General features: G+C 37.0%; 2 protein-coding genes across 7 annotated transcripts; one reads left to right on the top strand and one right to left on the bottom strand.

Moving 5' to 3' along the window:
* The first annotated feature begins 645 nt into the window (after positions 1 to 645).
* Positions 646 to 7,842, top strand: LOC18421707 (binding partner of ACD11 1). Of its 3 annotated transcripts, XM_020662125.2 has the most exons (8): positions 646 to 1,120; positions 3,109 to 3,305; positions 4,286 to 4,369; positions 4,800 to 4,903; positions 4,989 to 5,064; positions 5,202 to 5,285; positions 6,074 to 6,405; positions 7,422 to 7,842. In XM_020662125.2, the coding sequence occupies exons 3-8, from the start codon at positions 4,313 to 4,315 to the stop codon at positions 7,675 to 7,677; spliced, it is 909 nt and encodes a 302-aa protein (XP_020517784.1). In that variant the 5' UTR covers positions 646 to 1,120; positions 3,109 to 3,305; positions 4,286 to 4,312; the 3' UTR covers positions 7,678 to 7,842. The 3 variants fall into 3 exon arrangements, with proteins under 3 accessions (XP_020517784.1, XP_020517777.1, XP_020517790.1); XM_020662118.2 differs by lacking the exon at positions 3,109 to 3,305; XM_020662131.2 differs by lacking the exons at positions 3,109 to 3,305; positions 4,286 to 4,369.
* A 630-nt stretch (positions 7,843 to 8,472) lies between these two features.
* SDS (Cyclin family protein) lies at positions 8,473 to 14,655 on the bottom strand. 4 transcript variants are annotated; one of them, XM_006826514.4, is made up of 7 exons: positions 12,816 to 14,655; positions 11,730 to 11,894; positions 11,313 to 11,479; positions 10,850 to 10,978; positions 10,263 to 10,443; positions 9,351 to 9,395; positions 8,473 to 8,765 (listed from the first exon to the last, which is right to left on the bottom strand). In XM_006826514.4, the coding sequence occupies exons 1-7, from the start codon at positions 14,460 to 14,462 to the stop codon at positions 8,733 to 8,735; spliced, it is 2,367 nt and encodes a 788-aa protein (XP_006826577.2). In that variant the 5' UTR covers positions 14,463 to 14,655; the 3' UTR covers positions 8,473 to 8,732. The 4 variants fall into 4 exon arrangements, with proteins under 4 accessions (XP_006826577.2, XP_020517763.1, XP_088720821.1 ...); XM_020662104.2 differs by having other exon boundaries at positions 9,351 to 9,449; positions 12,816 to 14,649; XM_088864695.1 differs by lacking the exon at positions 12,816 to 14,655 and adding an exon at positions 12,162 to 12,297.
* Between the last annotated feature and the right edge of the window lie 6,172 nt (positions 14,656 to 20,827).

Genomic DNA, 20,827 nt, shown 5'->3' with positions numbered 1-20,827 from the left:
TACCTCAATTTCACTAGAAGAGGTTGTTTTGATGCCCAAATATATTCAAATTGATCATCTCGACATCAAGAAGTATGGATATGAGAAAAAAATGGATTTCAAGTTTTTGGAAACAGTGTATTTTGTAAGGCATTTTTGGACCGTCAATTTTCAAGATTTTCAAGTTTTCATAGATATGTCGATATACATTATTTTTGAAGATTTAAATTTTATAAATAAACATAAAAATATATTTTAAGGCTATCTCAAAGGTTTCCAATATTGAAACCACATTTCTCGACACTATTTGAAGGTAGGCTCTAATTTGATTGTTTGAGCCTAGGCTCTATACAAACTGCATCTTTTAAATTATTGATTGTAACTCAAGATATTTTAAAATAAAATTTAAAAAATATGATCAAGGTGCTAAGTTATCAGCTCTAATAAATAATTTATTCCTTTAAAAAAATATTTAAAATGAGAAGGGGTAGAATGAGAGAGAGAGAGAGAGAGGGAGCGTTGAAAGTTGAAACCGAGTCACCTCGCGTATGGAACTTGGGGGCAGGGCATTTCGGGAAATATCCCCATAGAGAAAAGAGGCGGGAAACGAGGAATAAAATGGCAGCATAACAAAGTGGCGCGAGGGAGGAGAGAGAATCCAATGAGTGGGAGTGAGTCAGTTAGTGGCCGAGCACCACTTACCGTTGCCTATTTTCTCCGGAAATTTGGCGCGACCACATCTTTCTCTCTCTACACCTTTCTCTCTCCAAACCCCTCTCTTTCTCTCTCTAAACCCCTCTCTTTCTCTCTCTAAACCCCTCTCTTTCTCTCTCTAGACAACACCAATGGCTGTGCTTTTGCCCCTCTCTCTCTCTAAGACTCTGTCCACGACCTCTCCACTCTTCCCAAAAATGCAACCTTCCTCGCTTTCCCCATTCTCTGTTGCATACTTAAACCGAACCATTCTCTCTCTCATGTCTCTTTCTCTTTTCGTTCTTGAAGTTAGTGTTTCTTTGCAACCTTCACAGAGATCTAGGGTTTGGAGTTCTCTCCCACGTTCTTGCATCCTCTCTGCAAATTAGGTTTTCACGATCGCTTTTATTTTTGGGGATCTTGTGCAGAGAAGAGGCTTCCAATGTCGGTAAGCAGGATGATTATTTGAAACTTTTGGTGAGAGAGAGAGAGAGAGAGAGAGAGAGACAGAGAGGTCATGTCAAAATGTATGAAATGGGTTTGTCTTTCTTGGAGCTGGTAGATCCACAAGCTTAATTATTTGCATTCACATTTAGATGTTTGAATTGGGTTGATGGTTTGTGTGATGAATTTCATGGCTTAATATTTGTTTTCAAGCAGTTTTGGTTTCAATGATTCACATTCGCAAATGATTTTTTCTTCATTTTTTTGCAAGCAACATAATGCTTGGATCTCAAGTAACTTGAAATTATTTTGATGAATTTATTGCTATATTCATGAACTTTAATTCATTGCAGAGAGTTTGGTTAATGTTCATTACCTGTGAGATTCAAAATAGCTATTGTTCAGTGACATCAGTTAACCCCATCTTTCAATTTTTTTTCCCTTCTTGCTTTCCCTTGAATATGCAAAACCTTACATGTATGTTTAATAGTGGTTTAGCATTAAACTCGTTAATAATTCATGGCAATCGTATGTTTTGGTTGGACTTACTTAAAATAGTTGCAGCTTGGGACAATTGCAATTATATTGTTAAGGACACGCCATTTTGTTTAGAGTATTTAAATATTTATAGGAGATGCGTTGTGCTATTGATCATAAATCAGCATGAAGTGTATCCTGAAGTTAGTACAGGACTTTGAGAACTTTGCTGTGGCTCTAGTGGATTCAGCTTTGCTACTGCCAAATCTTAAAATCACAATATGGGGTAATTGTCTCTGGTGAAATGGGCACTATGAGTAAGATTGGTTCCAGGCAGTCTACCATGACTCGCCTGAGTCCACTCAGTAACTCAGCCTCGTCTATAGGTGAGGCTGAGTTTTCCCGAGTTGGGTGCACAATTCGGGGATATAAAAAAAAAATCTCAAAACATTCCCAAAAAGATTTAAAAAATGCTGGATTGTTTTATAATCTTTTTGCATATGATTTGGATGTATTTGGTAAAGATTGGTGAGTTTTTTGCCATCATCACGATTTTTATATTTTCCTTTTTTTTGGTTTTTTTTTTAATAACCCAAACTATAAATCATTTTTTCAAATCCATTTTCTCTACAATTTTAAGCTCGTTTTAACTTTTTTTAAGTTGTTCTATGTGTCAATTTACTTTTTTAATACATGTTTATTATTATTATTATTATTTTTTAAGGGTCAAAAGACCTTGTGCTGGACTCGGCCGAGTTATTCAACTTGGTGAAGGGCTGAGTACCTTGGTTGAGGTGATTCTCTGTACATTGGTTGCAAGTATGGAAAAGGATGTGTCATCCAAAAATGATTTGGCTAATTTGAAGGTTTGAATTATGGGATATTGACCAATGGAGAAAGGAGATAATGGAGTGCAAATGTTTCTTAGTGAAGAATGGACTAAGGTCCTAAAGTCTTAGATTAGTGGGGTTACCTCAACTGAGCTGAGAACAGGCCCCATATAGATATGGTCCAGGATGATGGAGGGTTCCATTTTGGTTTTTCGAGACACTCAATTAAAAATGAATGTAAGAATTAATGCATCACAATTTTCTCTTGTTTCCCTGACAAAATGATGGATTTGAAGCATTCAATATTTTCAAAATTGCTTCTTGTGTATTTGAATGTGCGAGGAATGAGGGTTATCTGGAGAGCTAGTAGTTGCACAGAAGTATTATCTATTCTGCATTACAATGACATTCGATAGTTTCCAAGAGTGAAATTCTATAAAAGCTCACAGAAATGTTTCTATATTCTGGCCAATGCCTATTGTAATAAAGATCTCTAAAAGTTTGTATAGATCTGCTAGAGGTATTCCAGCAAATAAGCACTATGTGGAGTTGTACATTTTCAACATGTTCTCTAGAGATATATGCATGAGACCTCTTGAAAACCAAATTCATGTGTCAATTTTTTATTTATTTATAATGGTTGTGTCAGTGAGAATATGTTTTGACGATGATGGTTATGTGTCAGTGTTTCAAATATTGGCAAGTCCGAATTGGACTTGCTCGAGTTACTCGGACACAGCAGGCACCGGGTTCCATTAAAAGACGTTTGGAACTGGCTGAGTCTCATCTGTTCCGGAGCTCACTGTGTTATTCTTTAATATAATCAGCCAAATCTGTTGAGACTCGGCTGAGACCCACTGACTCTGGGTCACTCCTTGCCAGGTTCGTAGTCTGAGCTTTAAATAATCGTTATGCATTTTAAGATACCAGTCTCATGGATTGATTGGACAATACTTACCTAATATGTTGCCCAGAGTCCAGATGCCCCATTCATTCTGCCATTTCTCTTGTCTACACACAATCAGATGTGTCTTTTATGTAGCTTCAGTTACAACCTACTAAAGAGCTGATACTTCTTGCTGTTTGACCTCTTTATTTTTCTTCTTTTGTCTTTTTTGAATCGACCACTAGAATCCTTAATTGAGTGCCATAGCTCACTTCTCAGTAGCCAGGATATTTATTGGTTACCAAATCATATAATCCAGTACATGAGCCTCTTTACTGACATCTCTAGTCACAATAATACCTTCAGGAAATGTAGCCAGCAATTTCTATGATTGTTTCCAACTGATTCCTCTAACAGAATGTCTAGCAAATAAAGACACAGGGTGTCAACAATATTCATAACTTGTCACAAAAAATTCCAGCAATGTAGAAAGGTTTTGTTGTGCCAGTTATTCCAGATAATGGAGTTCAAACATGTTTATACATGTTGCTCAGAAAGCTATGCTGTCTTAGAAGTTAAGGTTTGCTGCATGATGGCATGTGAACTTGCCAGTCAGGTATGCAATTGATGCTGGTTGGAAGCTCAACCAAACATGTTGAGGACGATCTTTTTTTCCTTTTCTTTTATTGTTGTATTCTTTGATGTTTATGACTTCTCCTTTTTTTGTCCTACAGACCAATGTTTTCTTCTTGTTTACGAGTATCTTTTATCCCCATTTATTTTCCTTTTACTCAGTTGGATGTATAAGTGAGAAATTATAGTTTACACTAGCTAAATTTTCTTAAGGTTTCTTTGAATTCACTCTTCCAGATCATGCCACTGTGAGCTATACCTATTCTGCATTTTCTTGGCGGGATGAACATCAGCTTATTTGTTCTCTCCTTTGAAAGCACCTAATACACCATGTCCTGTGCAGATCCCATTGGACCATAGTGTCCCGAGCATGGGGATGGAGTTCCCGTTGAATCAAACATCGAATTGGACAATTGATGTTTCAGATGTGAGAGTTTAAATAAACTTGAAATTTCGTTGTTGTATGTGCAAGAGATATTGTTTATCTGTTTCTGAAATGGGGTTTTCATATCTCATGGAAAGCTATTTCAGATAGTGTTGATCTGTTTCTGAAATGGGGCTTTCATATCTCATGGAAAGCTATTTCAGCCAGTCGGTTGCCTTTTCTTGACTTTCTTGAATGTATTATGGTTGCTAGGCAATGTATTATGGAAAATGTCTTATCTGTTTCTTCGAATTTTGGCATGCATTTATACCGTATGTTCTTTCCTGTTATTCTGACTTAAGTCCAAGTATGAGATGCCATACCTTAGAGAACTCTTCATTCCTTAAATGGCTTTGTGTCAAAATTTTGCCATATTTTCTCTAAGCATAGAGCATTGAATAGCTATGGAAGTTTAATACATCTCTTGCTGCAGGTGAGGACTGTTAAGGTTAGCAATATCTCTTTGCGTGCTTCACAGCAGGACATCAAGGAATTCTTTTCCTTTTCTGGTGATATTCAATATGTGGAAATGCAAAGGTCAGATCCTGTTGTTCAGTTCTTAAGGGTGGCTACCTGATACATGAGACCATTGTTTTATAAGTTGGGTATTTGCCTGTCTCAGGGAGTCTGAAGGATCTCAACTTGCATACGTCACGTTTAAGGATTCTCAGGGCGCAGACACTGCAATACTACTCTCGGTGTGTTCAGTATTTCTCTGCTGGATTATTAGCTCCAGAGAGAGAGAGAGAGAGAGAGAGAGAGAGAGAGGTTTCTGTGGACGTTGCTTTGACCTGTTCGGATTTACCTCAGATTTTCTCATCTTTTCTTTACATAGGGAGCAACAATTGCTGACCTTTCTGTGACCATTGCTGCCGCTGAGAATTATCAACTCCCTCTTGAGGCCTTACCCCCACCTTCGGTATGCTAAAACCCTATTCATGTTCAGTCATATATCGTCTCTATAAGTTCATTTATGGAACTCATCTTATCAATCTTGAGATAATGCACTTATAAAATTGTTTCCAATTTCCAAAAAATCATTGCTGATTGGCGCGCTGTGATATTCTTTATTTTAACGTATTTTCACTGGTTGTTTTTGCCCTTCATGTTCTCCCAATTCCTGGACCAGTTCCAATTTTTTAACCAAATTGGTTTACTATTTTCATCCCTGAGCAGCCCTTCCCTTCTAAACGCTTTTTGATATCCTTAAAGATAAATGTCCAATGTTACTAGCATTGGTTTCTAAGACCCACGTGTCATCTTTCAGAATGTTTGAGACATGTTTTCTTGTATTTATGGACATCTATTGAGTGTTGAAGACAGTGATTTAGGAAATCATTGGGAATCGGTGAGGACTGATGAGGCTCTTAGTAGAAACCAGAAACTAGTCCGACTTTTAGACACTCACCTAGTTGTGTCAGAGAACTGGGCGAGTTTTTCAGGGAACCTGGTAGATCATCTTAATAGTGCGGTTCCCACCCCTTTTAAATTATTTTTCTCAATTGCTATTTTCTCAAATGTTAAAAGTATTACACAAATATTTTTGGGCCGATTCCCATGCTGGAGAATTGGTCTGATCCAACTGGGATCTGCGATCCTGATTGGTCCACTGGATGACTGATCTAGCCTCCCTATCTGAGGTTTAACACTGTTTAAGGACCCCATGGCTCCTCTCTCTTTCTAATATCTGACAGTGATTTGCCTCAGGCAAATGAAAGCACACTCTCAGGCACAGCTGGTGCAGTGATAAAGAAAGCTGAGGATGTAGTGAGCAGCATGCTTGCAAAGGGTTTTGTCTTAGGAAAGGATGCATTGAGCAAGGCCAAGGCCTTTGATGAGAAGATCCACCTCACCTCCAATGTGGCCTCACTTGACCGAAAGATTGGGCTTAGTGAGAAACTTAGCATTGGCACTGCTGCTGTGAATGAGAAGGTGAGGGAGATGGATGAGAAATTTCAGGTGTACGAAAAGACCAAATTAGCCCTGGCTGCAGCTGAACAGAAGGTGACTGATGCGGGCTCTGCCATCATGAGCAACAGGTACCATATGGTCGAAGGAAATTTATGAACTCTGTCCTAGCCCTAGTGACAGATATTGCCTTTGTGAATTTTGTTATGTTGTGATTTCTCAAGAGAATTTCAATATTTTGATGCCCTTTTTGCTTGAAAAATCTCTAAGAAAGTAATAAACAAAATCCAGAAGAAAGAAAATATGTAGAAACTAATTTAACAATTTCAGGAAGACAGAAATACTTGTACAAATTTTTAAATTTAAAATTTTTATGAACTCGTTATTTTCTTGTTTTACAATACAATCCATTTGTTGGCATGGAAAAATTATAACCCATTTGTATCCAGATTTAAGCTTGTATTCACCTATTGCAGGTAAAATACAAATATAAAGGGAAACTTAGCCAAATTATGGTCCATATTTTAATCTTGTTGTATAGTTTGCAAGATTAAAATGGAGTATGTTATAATTCTAAGTTCACCATAAACCTAAGGAGTAATGGTTTCCCATAGTCCCTTTGTCTCCTGTATGCCCTAAAAATACGTAAGGTGATAGAGAAAAGGTTGGACTCCCCAGACAACACATAACCCCATTTGTGGCTTCCATCTCTACAACACTGTCCCTCATTTGGGCATTTCGAAAGGTGAATTCTTATCCTACTTTATATTTCTTTACACTGAATGTCTTTTATCCTATAGTCATGTTTTGGCCTGCTCCACTCTAGGGGTCATTGTATCGTTTTTATTGAAGATATATTAGTGTAATACCCCTCCAATAATCAACTAATAAGGTGGATTTTACCTGTAATTTTCATTCTAACCCTGGCAATGCATAAAATTGCCCCAAGTAGAAAATGTCTTTGTACTAAGAGGCGATTAGTTAACAAACAAACTCGGTGCATGGTAATGATTACAGTGTAAAAATACTTTGAATTGTTCACTATATTTCCCACTATAAAATAAGAAAAATAAGAAAAATTCAGTATTATTGGAATAAAAAGAAGAAAAATGACGAAGAATGCAATCTCACTTATTTTCTTTAACAGGTATGTGTCCACGGGTGCCTCTTGGGTTACTGGTGCCTTGAACCGTGTGGCGAAGGCAGCTGAAGATGTGAGCCTCATGACCAAAGAGAAGGTTGGCAAGGCAGAGGAAGAGAAGATGGACACAATTTCCAGGCAAAGGACTGACCTTGTTGATGAGTTTGCGCGTATTCACCTTGCTGACTCACCGAGAGAAGCCACTCTTGCTGTTCATTCAACAGATGAGTTAAGGGATGTTGATAAGCTGGGTATCATATGATTGTGGGATTGTATGTACTTACTAGTTTGTTAATATGATCGTGCTCTCTCTCTCTCTCAAAGAATGAATTCACAATGCAACTTGATGCATTGGGCTACTTTTATCTATTTTGGGCATTTTACTGGGACATTGAGATATGGAATTGGCCTGTCCTACAGTTTTGAATTTTGACTGTCTATTTGTTTGCCAATTTGAAGCCTGGATTTGCACTACTTAACAGTACGGTTAGACCAGTGTTTAAAAATCAGACCTTAACCATGTCTAAACATGGAAACATGCGTTCTGCATGCCACAACTCACAACAGTTTTATTAATTATTTTCTGTTTAATTATAAAATGAGAAACCTGGCCAAAACACAAAGTTTTCAGAACTCAACTCATTGTGTTTTTGTTATCACTATAGGTTAGACCTATGCCATAAATATGCCTCGTCACTGTGCTACAGCGAGTCGTTTCTCTCTGATGCTACTGCCATTTCCTTTTACACCCTCCACAGCTCCGCATTGTATTTTCTATAGGAATCAGTTAAACCATCGATGGACTAGTATTCGAGATCAGGCCCTGCCCTCAAGGGAAGCCTGGGGCCTTATACGATGTTTGAATGGGTAGAGAGAGAGAGAGAGCTGGTATTTTTATGTGTATAATTAGCACTTACAGAAGGGTACCATTTTAAGCACGTCAGCTGGGACACCATCGCCATAGTGTTTATAGGAGAAGGTTAATTCGGATTCAAATACTCAGTTGTGCATGGTTTACTCTTCTCATTAACAAACCATAAACAGCAGAGGTGCAAAATTGAAACAAATAAAGCCTGATAAATGCTCAGGCAAATCAAATGTCATTTACTTGCTCAAAAAGAATCAATTGTTGCTCAGGACAATCGTCTTCAAGAGAGAGAGAGAGGAGTGCCAGCCCACTCAGGTGATGGCCGCTTATTTATCCAGCAGAGCGTAAAAAGAAGGAATTGCATGAGACATTGGCTGGCTTATTACGCCACCGTAATGAAATTTGTAATAGAAAAAAGAAAAAAAAGTAGAGAATATTGGCTCTGTACTCTACGAGGTATGCTCCACTAGCCACTCAAGACTCTGCAACAACAAAAGCATAAAATTTCAGTATCCCTTTTTATTTTCTTTCTACCTTTAAAAAAATGGAAATCGGCAGAAAAAAAGAGCCTGAAATTAACCACAATAACCATAGTATCTACACAAAACCCCTAACCCACTGCGAGGGTTCAAATTAAATGGTGTTTTTGCTTTGATTCTTAAGGACTATAATCTTTATTTTTTAGCATTATGGGCAAAATCATGTACACTTTAAGGTCATCGCCGGGTGAAAAGGTCGAATCCCACCAAAACGAGACATTAGCCCAATAGTGGGTCCAACTCTCTATGATAACCCTGAGGATTACAAGTTTCCCATACTCCTTAGTATCATTTACTAACCATTTCAAAAGTTTAAGCCCATTTATTTATGATTTTTTTTTTATATGGCTGGTTTACTTCTAGATTACAACTATATAAAACCCAATTTATTTATGAAAGAACTTTATATAAGGTTGCAATTTTACTTTTAGGTTAAAACAATATAAAATCCGCATCCTTTATTTATTCATCCCAATAAAAATGAAAAATTTTCTAAAGTAAAAAGCAAAGGGCGGAATGTGGCTTTACCTGTATGCATTCAGCAAGATCGTCGCTTTTGCTCCTAATATGAGTCTACACAAGTAGAAAACAGCTATATTCACATTTAGAAAACAAGGAGAGCATTTCCTGTAGTAAATGAGTGATATTAGCAATTTAAAAAACGGATCCATAACCGAGATCATCTACCCCAAATATTGATTTGGATCACTGAATCGGCGATCTAGATCACTGTTTAACTGTGCAGAAAAAACAGTGAACCGGCGGAAAAACACATGAACCGGGCAAAAATCGGTGAATGGGCAGTCTGGATCGCTGTTTTACTATGCAGAACCGTCAGTCCCTTTAGACTCAACCACATTTCTATATATACATAGAGCTAGAACGAGTGATCGATTTCCAAATTAAAGCGAGCGAATCCATGCTGACTAGTTTTTTAATCACTAGGTGATATTAAGGGAAAATACCGTATAGATCCCTAATTCCCCATATTATTTCACAATAGGCCCTCCTTCTATTTTTCTTTCAAGTGGCACAAAAAAAACTCTCGGAGTATTTTGTTGTACCCCCTCATGTCTTCTCTCCTACGTTTATTCACTTTTGGCCACAAAAATTAGTCCCAACAAATTGTTTTATTTCATATCCAAAAGCCTTTTTAACCTTATTTTGCACTTTTTTAAAAAACTTTTGGATTGAGATGGAATAAAATAATTTATTGCGGTTAATTTTTGTGTCAAAAAGTGAATAAACATAGAAAAAAAGAGACGAAGGTACCGTGAAATACGATGAAAAATTAGAGGTCGGTACAAAATTTTTCCTAATTTTTTGTAGTATATATATATATATATATATATATGCGTGTGTGAGAGAGATTTTAACCCAGATAAGAGTGAGAGAGCACTCAATAGTCAAATAGAGTCATCACTAAAGGAGGAGAGCGACCTCAATGACCCACTCGGAAGCTTGGTCGTAGTCAGCAGCGAGGCATGCAAGGATAACAAGGGCAGCAGCAATGGTTGAGGGCCAATACCCTAGCAACTCCTGGTCCCCAAGTGACAAAACAGCCAGATTTCTTGCGCTTACCTCTATCTCTGCATCTGCCCCCGCCGCCTTCAAATAAAACCTACACGAATCACGTATACCCATCATGAATGCCGTTCATGTTTCCATGCCCAATCCCCATCATAAAACCAGAGAAAACCATACACAGGGACACACAGAAAACCCCTTTCATAAAACTGGAAGAAAGAGACAGAGCCAAGAAACCCCATCATAAAACCAGGAGAAAGAAAGACCCTTCATAGAGCTAGGATAAGAGCTCACCTCAAATGAACTACGAGAGAGAAACCCATTTCAAATAACTAGGAGAAATATACCTTTCTGAGACCAGGAGAAATTTGGAAAAGTAGGAAAAATATGGCCTTTTAAAACCAGGAGAAAGAAACCCAGTTAAAAAAACTAAGAGAAATGTACCCTTCTGAAACCAGGAGAAAGAAACCGAATTCAGAAAAATTAGGAGAGAGAGAGACCATAAGAAGTCCAATGTAGTGGGGAGAAGGCATCTGTAGCAAAGGACTTTCTGAACCACCCACTCCATGGCCACCACCTCACACCTGTTATACACATTGCTCCCTACCTGAAAAGTCTTCTGCCTAACGCTACACACCAAACCAGAAGAGGGGAAACCACGAAATAAGAAAAGAAAAATACCCAATTTAGATTTAGTACTAAATTTCTTCCTACAATTTTATATGCAATTTGATTGTCCAATTACCTAAAGCAAATACAAAGGAGTAAAATCAATGCATAATTCTTCAGCCAAAAGTCATTCGTGTAAAATGGCTCACGCGAAAATCATTCCTAAATGAAGAAATGTAAATTTAAATTTAAAATGACTCAGGCGAAATTCATTCACAAAGGGGTCATATAGATCAGTAAAATTATTCAGGAAAAGAAATTTTTCAACGGAGAAAATTTTGAAGGGTAACTAACCTATTAAGTGGCTGGTTCTCTTCAAGCCTAGTGGCTAGAGTGGCGCAAGCGATTCCCAGGATTTGGAGGCGACTCTCTGTCTTGAACACGGCTTTGCATAAGAATCGGTCCAATAAGTTCACGCTCAAAAACAACGTTTGCCATTGAAGCCCCAATTTCTTCGAACGCTGAAACAAATATTAAGGGTTAGCAGGGGAAAAGAGAGAGAGATTTACTGTTATATTCAGTAAGAAGAATGAGAAGTCATTTTTCAGAGAGAGAGAGAGAGAGAGAGAGCAACTGTTATTTTCAGTAATAAGAGTGAGAAATAACAGTTGCTCTCTCTCTTAGATGAAGAAAAGACGGGCTCTCTGTTGAAAAACGGGATTCGAATGATTGTTGCTCTGAAAAGTATTTTTTGGTGATTTAAAGTTATACCTGGACGATCCAGTTAACGAGAAGGGAGCGCTGGGTTCGGATGAGATCGCCATAGTCGGTGGATCTGTGTTGTTGAACGTAGTTGTGAAGGAACACCTCACGTCTCTCCCTGTATCTGAACCTCATGTAACTTTCTTCCATCGCCGACTCTGCAAACTCCGAAAGCTGCAAAAACATAGCATTTAACCCCTCACAAACATCCAATTCCAGACACCACACATTAAATAGAAGAAAAGCATTTTCAGCAACTGCCATAAGTCTCTCTCCTGGTATGTAAGCAACCATTCAAGTACCACAATTTTCTTTTTCTAGATTCACCGCGTGTGAGCTTGCCTGTTTACTCTCTCTCTCTCTCTCTACTCTCTTGTTCACATGCTCATGTCATGTCAGTGTGCGAATAAAATTATTCCTGAAAATCTCATAGATGTGTACCTCATGTTAAGCTTTGGAACTAAACTCGGTCCTAACCTTTTTAACTTCTAAATCCAAAATCTTAGGTCTCGGGCCAGCAGAAGGTGAAAACTGATATTGAAGTTTTACCATTTTTCTTTTCGGTCATGGTTGTTATGAGTCCATGTTAAAATGCAGCTCCTCTTAAAAATCTATTTTTGAGATGGATTTGGGGAGTTAATTTTAAGGACATGGTGATCACGAATACGAAAAAAGAATTAAATTTTAAATTTAAAAAATTAAAAAGTACTAGTTTTATAAAAAATATATTTAAACAACTAGTTTCAACTGTTTTTAGATGGATCATGTTTTTAGATGAATCACCTTTATACCTCAGGGGCCACAAATATAGAAATGCATCCCTGATTCATGAAATAATTTTCCCCACCTTTATACCTCAGGGAGGCAAATATAGAAATGGGTCCCCGGACTCATGAAATAATTTTCCTTTTCTTTTTTCCATTAGCTATAGACTAAGAATAATAGTTATGAAAAAGTGTTTGAAATTTCAATCCCATTTGTTGGTTTATGTAACGAAAGACTTTTCTTTTTCATATAGCTTAACGAGTACAGGACATAGCCGACATTCTAGAAGTGTTTAGGGTTTTTCGGTCATTCTTAGAGAGAGAAAGTTACCTTAAAATCGCCTGCAAAATCGCCGCCATGTCCAGCCTTAAAGTACTCCACGTTTGGCCTGAACCTCGGAAGCTCCTCTGTGTACTTCAGGAAGAGAGAGAAAGTCTCTGAATGTGATGAAGATTTCGTAGCCATACACTCCGAAAAATCAGAGGATACTGATGAAAAGGAAGGAGAGGAAGAGAATTGGGCATAGCTAGGGCAAGGGGAACCGGGATCCCAGTTTACGGTGTTCTTGCCTGAAAAGTTAGCAAGAAAATTCCTTGACTCGAACAGATAAAGTGGCGAGTCGATTCCATTGCGACATGCTGAATCAACGCTTGATAAGTGTTCTGAGCATGCCAAGTCCGAGTTCGAGTCCTCTTTTATCAACTCGATAGTGGACTCAGAAGGGCAAGGGAGGAAATTTTCACGGAATTGGTGGTGAGATTCGGAGAAGTCTCTGGTACTCGTACGTGCGATGGAGTCCAGGCAGAAGGTGTCCGAGAAAGCGATGGCCGGAAAATCCTTTGGTTCCCTTTCAGGAGACCATTTCGCGGCGACCTTTTCGCCAGAAAATGGGAGTTTGAGTGTGAATTTTCCGGCATTCCTCTGAAATTTGGTGTTTTCCTCTGTCGTGTCTCTACAAAATGACTCTGATTCGGTGAAGCTCAGAGAGTCATCTTTAATGGAGGGTTGTAAGCAAGAAGTATCCGAGAGTTCTAATCCATTTTCATAAATTTTTGACGAATTCTCTTCTGATATCTTACGAAAAGTTAATCTTCTTCTTGTTTTAGTAACTTCTTTAGGCTCAGGCTCCAAGTAAGATGTACCTGAAAATGCGAGTGAATTGCCTCCATTTTCTTCTTGATTTGGCGATGCACTGGTTGCTTCCTTCCGAAAAGTTGATCTGGTGTTTTGATCAATTGTCTCCTCTGAAACAACTTCTAATTTGCTAAAACGGCCAGAATTCGCTTCAATTTCTTTTCCAGAGCTAGAATTCACCAAAAAATGGGACTGACTTGCTCTATTTGCGTCAATTTCAGATGAATTTCTCGCTTCCCTCTTTTGCAGAGCAGATCTGGTCACTCTCGTGGTTATCACTTCCCCAAACTTAGCCGATTTGCTATAGCTTCGAGAATTATCTTCAATCACAATTTCGGAGCAAGAAGTGCCGGAAAAAACATCTCTCTGAATACTGATTTTCTCTTTTCCCCGTGAACTTCCTGCTACTTTTCCTCGCAAAGTAGAGGTAGTCCTCCTCTTTCTAGTCTCTTGATTAAGCTTCACCACTCCACAAAAGCTCTGATCATCAGCTTTCAGAAGTGATTCCAAGCCACGATTCTCTCCTCTATTATCCTGATACTTTTCACCTAATTTCGTTGCTCCCGTTTGTCCTCTCCTCTTACAAATGCTTCTGGCCTTGGTATTTTGGCTTTGATTTCCGGTAACTGTCAAACTTGAAGTACAGGATAATCCAGTTGAAAAACTCGTTGATGAGGAGGAAATAGCCGGAAAACGTCCAAATTCCGGATCATTTTCCGATAGATTCTGGATTTTCCTGCGAGCAATCTTGGATCGTAGCCTCTTAGGGTGAGGAGGAGCTGGTTGAAGCTTGTGCTTTCTGGCCTGCGTAGTCATTTGCAGAGCTTGCTGGTTTTTTATCATCGCCAAAGCTGGTTGAAGAACTTAAATGGAGCTTTGAGGTAGTTCTAGAATAGTGTTAGTTTGTAGGTCGAAGTTTTTAGGGTTTGACAGGCTCTCTGGTTCAGTTGGAGTTGCAGAGCTTGAAGTCCCGAAGGGTAAACAAAACGGAACTGAAACTGAAACTAACGAACCCCACTTTCTGCTACAAAAACTGAACCATTTGATCCTCCTTATTTATACTCCACGTGTGCTCAGCACCCTACCCTATTACGTGGGCCCCGCCGAAAGAGCAATTTCCTTCAGCAACCCACGAATCGATGGAATTGAGATGGCAGGACCGAGATCGGGACCGTTCAAAGTGGGACCCTGCGTTCATGTGGTAATAGTTGAGGGAAAACATCAAAGAGGGGATCCAAACGTTCATGTGAAAGGAACCTGGGAAATTTAATCCGTTCTTTTTTTTTGTTTTTTTATGCAAACAAGAAAGAAATATATGTAATAACGAAGGAAACGAGTAGTTGTAAATAATGCTAAAGAAGAAGAGATGCTCATTTTTTAAAATTTTTTTTTTTTTTTTATACTATTATATATTTTTATTAATAAGAAAGCCAAGTGTACTTCGAGATCACGAATCAACAAAGAATGAGCTCTGCAACAACAACAATAAATCCCAATGAATCCTCAGATTTGGCAAGATTATGAGCCACATTATTAACTTCTTGATACACATGATAGAAAGAAACTACCCATCCTTGAAAAATATCCATTACCTAAGTCTAGATATGCCATAATCTCTACAGTGGCTTACTAATCTTCTTGCACCAATTTATAACATTTTGGGAATTACCTTCAACAAGACAACAAGCCCACGTAAACCTCTCCTCGATAAATTATGCCTCATTACCCATTGTATTTGTACAAGGCACAACAAAGGAGCACAACATATCTAAAGAATTTTTAAAAACTCCTCTACGTTCCGATACCCCCGAATTGCCTATAGAGCTACCCTCAAAATTTAGTTTGATTGCACCCTCCATAAGAAGATTCCACCTCCCCTTCGGTCTCGGAAGTCAGGAAACATTCACAATAATATTCTTCAAATTGGTCCAAATATCCACCTGAGCGCCTTCTTTTGGTGACTGAAAATCAGCTCCAAAGGTCATGTAAAATTCTATTATGGACTTCTTCCATCTCCAAAAGAATGCCCTCAAACGATATCCTATTTCTCTCTTTCTAAATCTCCCATGGAAATGCTGATTGAAAGATCATCCACACAATCCAACCAAACTTCGGCAAATTAGGCAACTCTAACTGCAACATGATGTATGAATGGCTCCTAGGCCAGAACCATATGAACCCCACCAACCAAAAAGCCCACTCCCACAAGGCTCTAGCAAAAAGGCAATGCAAAAAAAAGTCACAATTTTTTTCATCCTCTTTACAAAAAAGTACACACATTAACTAAAATTTTCCCTCGCTTCTGCAGATTGTTATTGGTGAGGGTTTTACCTTGAAAAAGGACCCATATGAATGCTTGTATCTTGTGAGGTATTACAAACTTCCAAACCTTGTTCAAAGAGCTCTGAACTTCTCAAAATATATCGTGATAGAAGTGTCTATAGGTAGATTTCACTGTGGACTATTTGTCAAAAAACAAAGATTTCACTGTCGACAATCCATCATTCTCCAACTCCCAAACAATCGAATCCTCCAAATTTGAAGACATATAAATCAAATTCACCTCTAAATGCATAATTGACCATTGTTGGAACACAAAATTTGGGACCCAATTATACAACATTTTTATGTTCCAATGGCCACAAGTACCTTGCACCACCTAGTTTTATTCAACCCGGGCAATTTGGTCTTAGCATCTATTGAAAACTTGTGGATAAAAGAACTTCCATGCAACATTAACTAGCCACTTATGAGGCCATAACCTAACTTTGCCACCTTTAACCACAAACCATCTTACATGCCCTCACACCAACAATACCTTTCCAAAAATCTGACGATTGAGGTCTATTAGAAACAATGTGACTCGTGATACTATCTCTCCAAACAAGAAAAATACCCCTTTTACACTTCCCTAAACCTTGCTCCCTCATTAACCAACAAAAAAAAAAAAAAAAGTGTATTTGATCCTTGAATTTTAATAACCAAGATAAAAATAAAAGTTGGATTTTAAACTCCCTGTAATCGTGAATTGCATCATCATCCCATCATCCTTGGGTTGGAAAAGACTCGAATCCGTATGGTCGGCATCACCATAAAAGATGAATAGTTCTTGCACTTTGAAAACTGAAGAAATTTTGCATCTACTTGGCCATTCTTGGAACAAACATCCAAATACAAACAAGTGCCTGAGCGCATAATATGTTTTTAGGTTAATTGTAACAGCCAATTGATTGTTTTTATAAGAAACATCTTTATTACTACCAGCCTTTTTTCTTCGTAGGCTTATTCATTGTCTTAATCCCTAGTGACGATGAGTCCTAGATTTTGTATAAAAAAAATTGAAAAAATTGCATAAAACCCTAAAAAATGGACTTTCTAAGAAATTTACCCCCAACCCAATTTTTTCTAGCAACTTTTTCCCAAAACCATATTTCCTAGCAAATACCTCTCAACTCAAAAAAAAAAAAGAAAAAAAAGAAGACTAAAATACCCCTCCATTGCCTCACATATTGACCTTTGCTATTCGGCACTTCACAGTGGCGGTCCGGCATTTGGAAGAGGCAGTCTGGCACTTAAGTCACTGATTTGGAACGGTCACCATAGCGGTCCGATACTTCATCATGGCGGCTTAGAGTTTGGAAGAGGCGGTCCCAAATTTGTTTCTAGATTAATGAGCAGTCCGGCATCTATGAGCCACGGTCTGGCAAAATTGAAAATTGTGTCTGAAATAGACCGCCCGGCAATATACAATTCCAATTTGGCAGAATGGATGGGTCCGGCAATATACAACCGCGGTCAGACGGTTCCTTTTATTGGGCCCCGAAAATGATTTGTTATATACGAGAAGGGTATTTTTGTAAAAAAAAATGAATATTTTGTATTGGGGAGTATTTACTATGAAACTTGATTTTTGAGAAAAATACGTTAAGAAAAATTAGAAACGGTAAAATGCCTGAAAAAACTATTTTTGAGAGCTTTATGCAATTTTTCTTAAAAAAATTTGCCAACCATGTTCTTGTGTGGAATACCCTGAGTATAAAAAATATTGTTTTTGCATATCCTTGGATCCAGACAACCCAACTGTCCGTAAAGTAGACAATGGGTTATGGTATAGGTACTGGGATAATAAAAATTTAAGTTATTTATGATGATGCACATAAATGGGAAAGGGTACCACGTACGGCCATTATATAACATGTCGTACAACAACTTCATTCACCAATAGTGAAAAAAGAGAAATATGTTCACACGAAAATAAAAGGAAAGGTCGGATGTCGATGAGTTCTCTCATTATTGTTTACACGAACTCCTCACCAAAAATCATTTTGCAAAATAGTTTTAGAATCAAAATTTTAAGGATTAACAATTTTGGCAATTTGAATTAGAATCGTTTGATCCGAATCAAAAACTGTTCAACGCGATAGGTTCTCGATATATGTCCTTATAAAACAAGTGGATCGAGCCGGCTGTTGTTTTGTAGCTGGTTCTGCCTGAATTGTTACCTCTAAAAGGCTTCGATGTGGGACTATTGCTTTACGCTCCTCACGCATGGGACTATTGTTGTGATGGAATTGGCTTATCTCACGCGTGCGTGTATACTTTTTAGTTGTGATGGAATTGGCTTATCTCACGCGTGCGTGTATACTTTTTAACAAATTCTTACAAAGCTTTTGGAATCTCTTAGCGTCATGCGTGGCTTGTTATGATCGTGTGCGTAAAACTTTTACCCTTTTCTGTCGACTCTCGAGCATCGTTATTTTCCATTTTTAGGGGAAAATCTTATTTACATTTTTTAAAATATCGTAGCCTTGAAATTCATCAGGGGATTTATTTTTAGTGTTGATCATATGATACGAAAGTATTTTCTAGTATTCTTTTGAATTATATTTATTATAATATTATAATTAATATTAAATAATTATACATTGATTGCTAAATTTTATATTTTATTTATTAACTTATTTGCATTATAAATTATATAATAATATATTAGTTTTTTTTTGTTATAGTTGTAAATAAGATTTTTTAAATTATAAAATAATTTTTAATTTTATTCTTATTTGTATGGTAAAATAATTATAAAATATAAACCAATCATTTCAATTTCAATGTATAATATTGTATTAGTTAGGTTATGATAATTTTGGAGGAGTAAAGAGAATTAATAAATGTTTGATGTGATACTAATTTTATTTTATAAGGGCTATTGTTATTTTTAATCTTATAACATAGAAGTGTTTTTTAATATTTTTTAAGTCATTTTGATACAATATTATAATATTATATTATAATTCATAATTATACAGACATCCAAACAATAAAGCAACATCTCAATATTCATGTATTTTTGCAAATAATGAAAGTACATAACGTAACAGCCTCGATTATTGAATGGATATTATGGGAATAATAGAATCATCGAGTTTTCCAGGGGAAGGCATCTAAACAGGAACACTTGCTCAAGAGAATTATCTCTCATATAAAAGAGATGGCGGATGCTAAAGCCTGGTCCTTCCACTTATCGGATAGAGCAATTGTTGACAACCTCCATATTACGTGGCGACACCAAAAAATCAAAACACTCCATACTAGTTGCATGGTCTTTTCCTCGTCCAAATCATTTCAAATTGAATGTTGATGGGGCTTCATTTCAAAATCTTGGGCTCGTAGGTGGTGGAGGCATTATCAGAAGTGATGTTGGCTCCTTCATTACAACTTTTGGCAATCCTTAGAGAATAACATCAAATTACTATGCAGAGTTTCATGCTTTACTAGCAAGCGTAGACTTGGTCATTTAGTTAAATTGCTTTCCCCTACATATTGAGAGTGATTCGTTATTATTTGTTAATGTAATCCATGATTGATGCAAAACTCTATGGTCACTTGATGTTGTTGCTGCTAACTGTCGTTATAAGCTTTCAGGTCGTGCTTAGACCATAACCCATATTTTTCGCAAGGGCAATATGGTGGCTGATATTCTTACCAAGAAAGCCACAACTTTCTCAAATGCCACTCTTTGGCGATCTAGACTACCGGATTTTCTCTCTATTGAAAATAACAACCCCATTTTTTATTTCAAAACTCAAAAAAATTATTTTTAAAGATTTTTAATGATCTTTGATTTTTTTTTTGAGGCCAAGAGTGATTGATTCTTTGATCCGGATAGATCCAATACGGTTTTCTAGATGGCCGATCTGGTTACCGATCCACTTTTTTTTTAACTTGAATCTAAACCATGGTAACATAAATTAAAAAATAATAGAAAATGATTTTTTTGATACTAGTATTTTAGTTTTTGGTGGGACCACCATTTTTTCGTATTTGTCTAGGATGTTTGATGCGCCTTTGGGACACAGGTTATGAACCACACTACAAACACTTCCAAAAATTCCATTTGCCCATTACATAATGGGTGAGACTTATACAAGCTCCCCGTTTTATGCTATAGAAGTAATACACACCTCTAAAATTTGGCAAAGGATGTAGTTTTTAGTTTGAAAAGTTTATGATGATGAGAAAATCTATTTTCACCTTGAATTATAAAACTTGAAAATTTCAATTAAGTGATAGAAGTTAAGGAGATATATAAATACTTAAAAAATTGTGGAAATTTATAAATACTTTAAAACCTAAAAAATAGACAGTCCCATCAAAAAATTATAGATACACTCAAATTTGTACTTTATGGGCATAATGCCCTCCAACACTCTTGATATCATGCTATATTTTTACAACCACTCTCAAGGTAAACAAATTATTATTTTTGAATGAAAATACCCTCATTTTAGGTCATGTTTCCCACTCTCTCTAAATTTGTCAAGTACAATTTCAATATAAGCTAGATTGATACATTTTGTGTTAGACCATTAGAATTTTAATGTCAGAAGTCGGCCTGGCCGCTTGCCAGACCTGCACAAGCCGCTCTGACACATTTTTGTACCGGATCGACACATGTTGGGCTTCATGTTTTAGAAACATGGGATTTTGGTTCAAACAAATTAAAAGTTTTCTCGAGGGTTGTTGCATATATATATATATATATATATATATATATATATATATATATATATATATATATATATATATATATATATATATATATATATATATAGTGCTAAGGTTAGTAGTATGGTAACAAAAATGTTGGGAGGTAGCATGCCTAGAAAAATACAAATTGGAGGTATCTATAATTTTAGAAAAAAATTTAT

Source organism: Amborella trichopoda, chromosome 4 (genome assembly GCF_054954075.1).
Source record: "Amborella trichopoda isolate Santa Cruz 75 chromosome 4, AtrichopodaSantaCruz75HAP2 v2.0, whole genome shotgun sequence".
Taxonomy (NCBI): Eukaryota; Viridiplantae; Streptophyta; class Magnoliopsida; order Amborellales; family Amborellaceae; genus Amborella; species Amborella trichopoda.
Note: the sequence above shows the minus strand (reverse complement) of the source record. Positions and strands in the feature narration are given on the sequence as shown.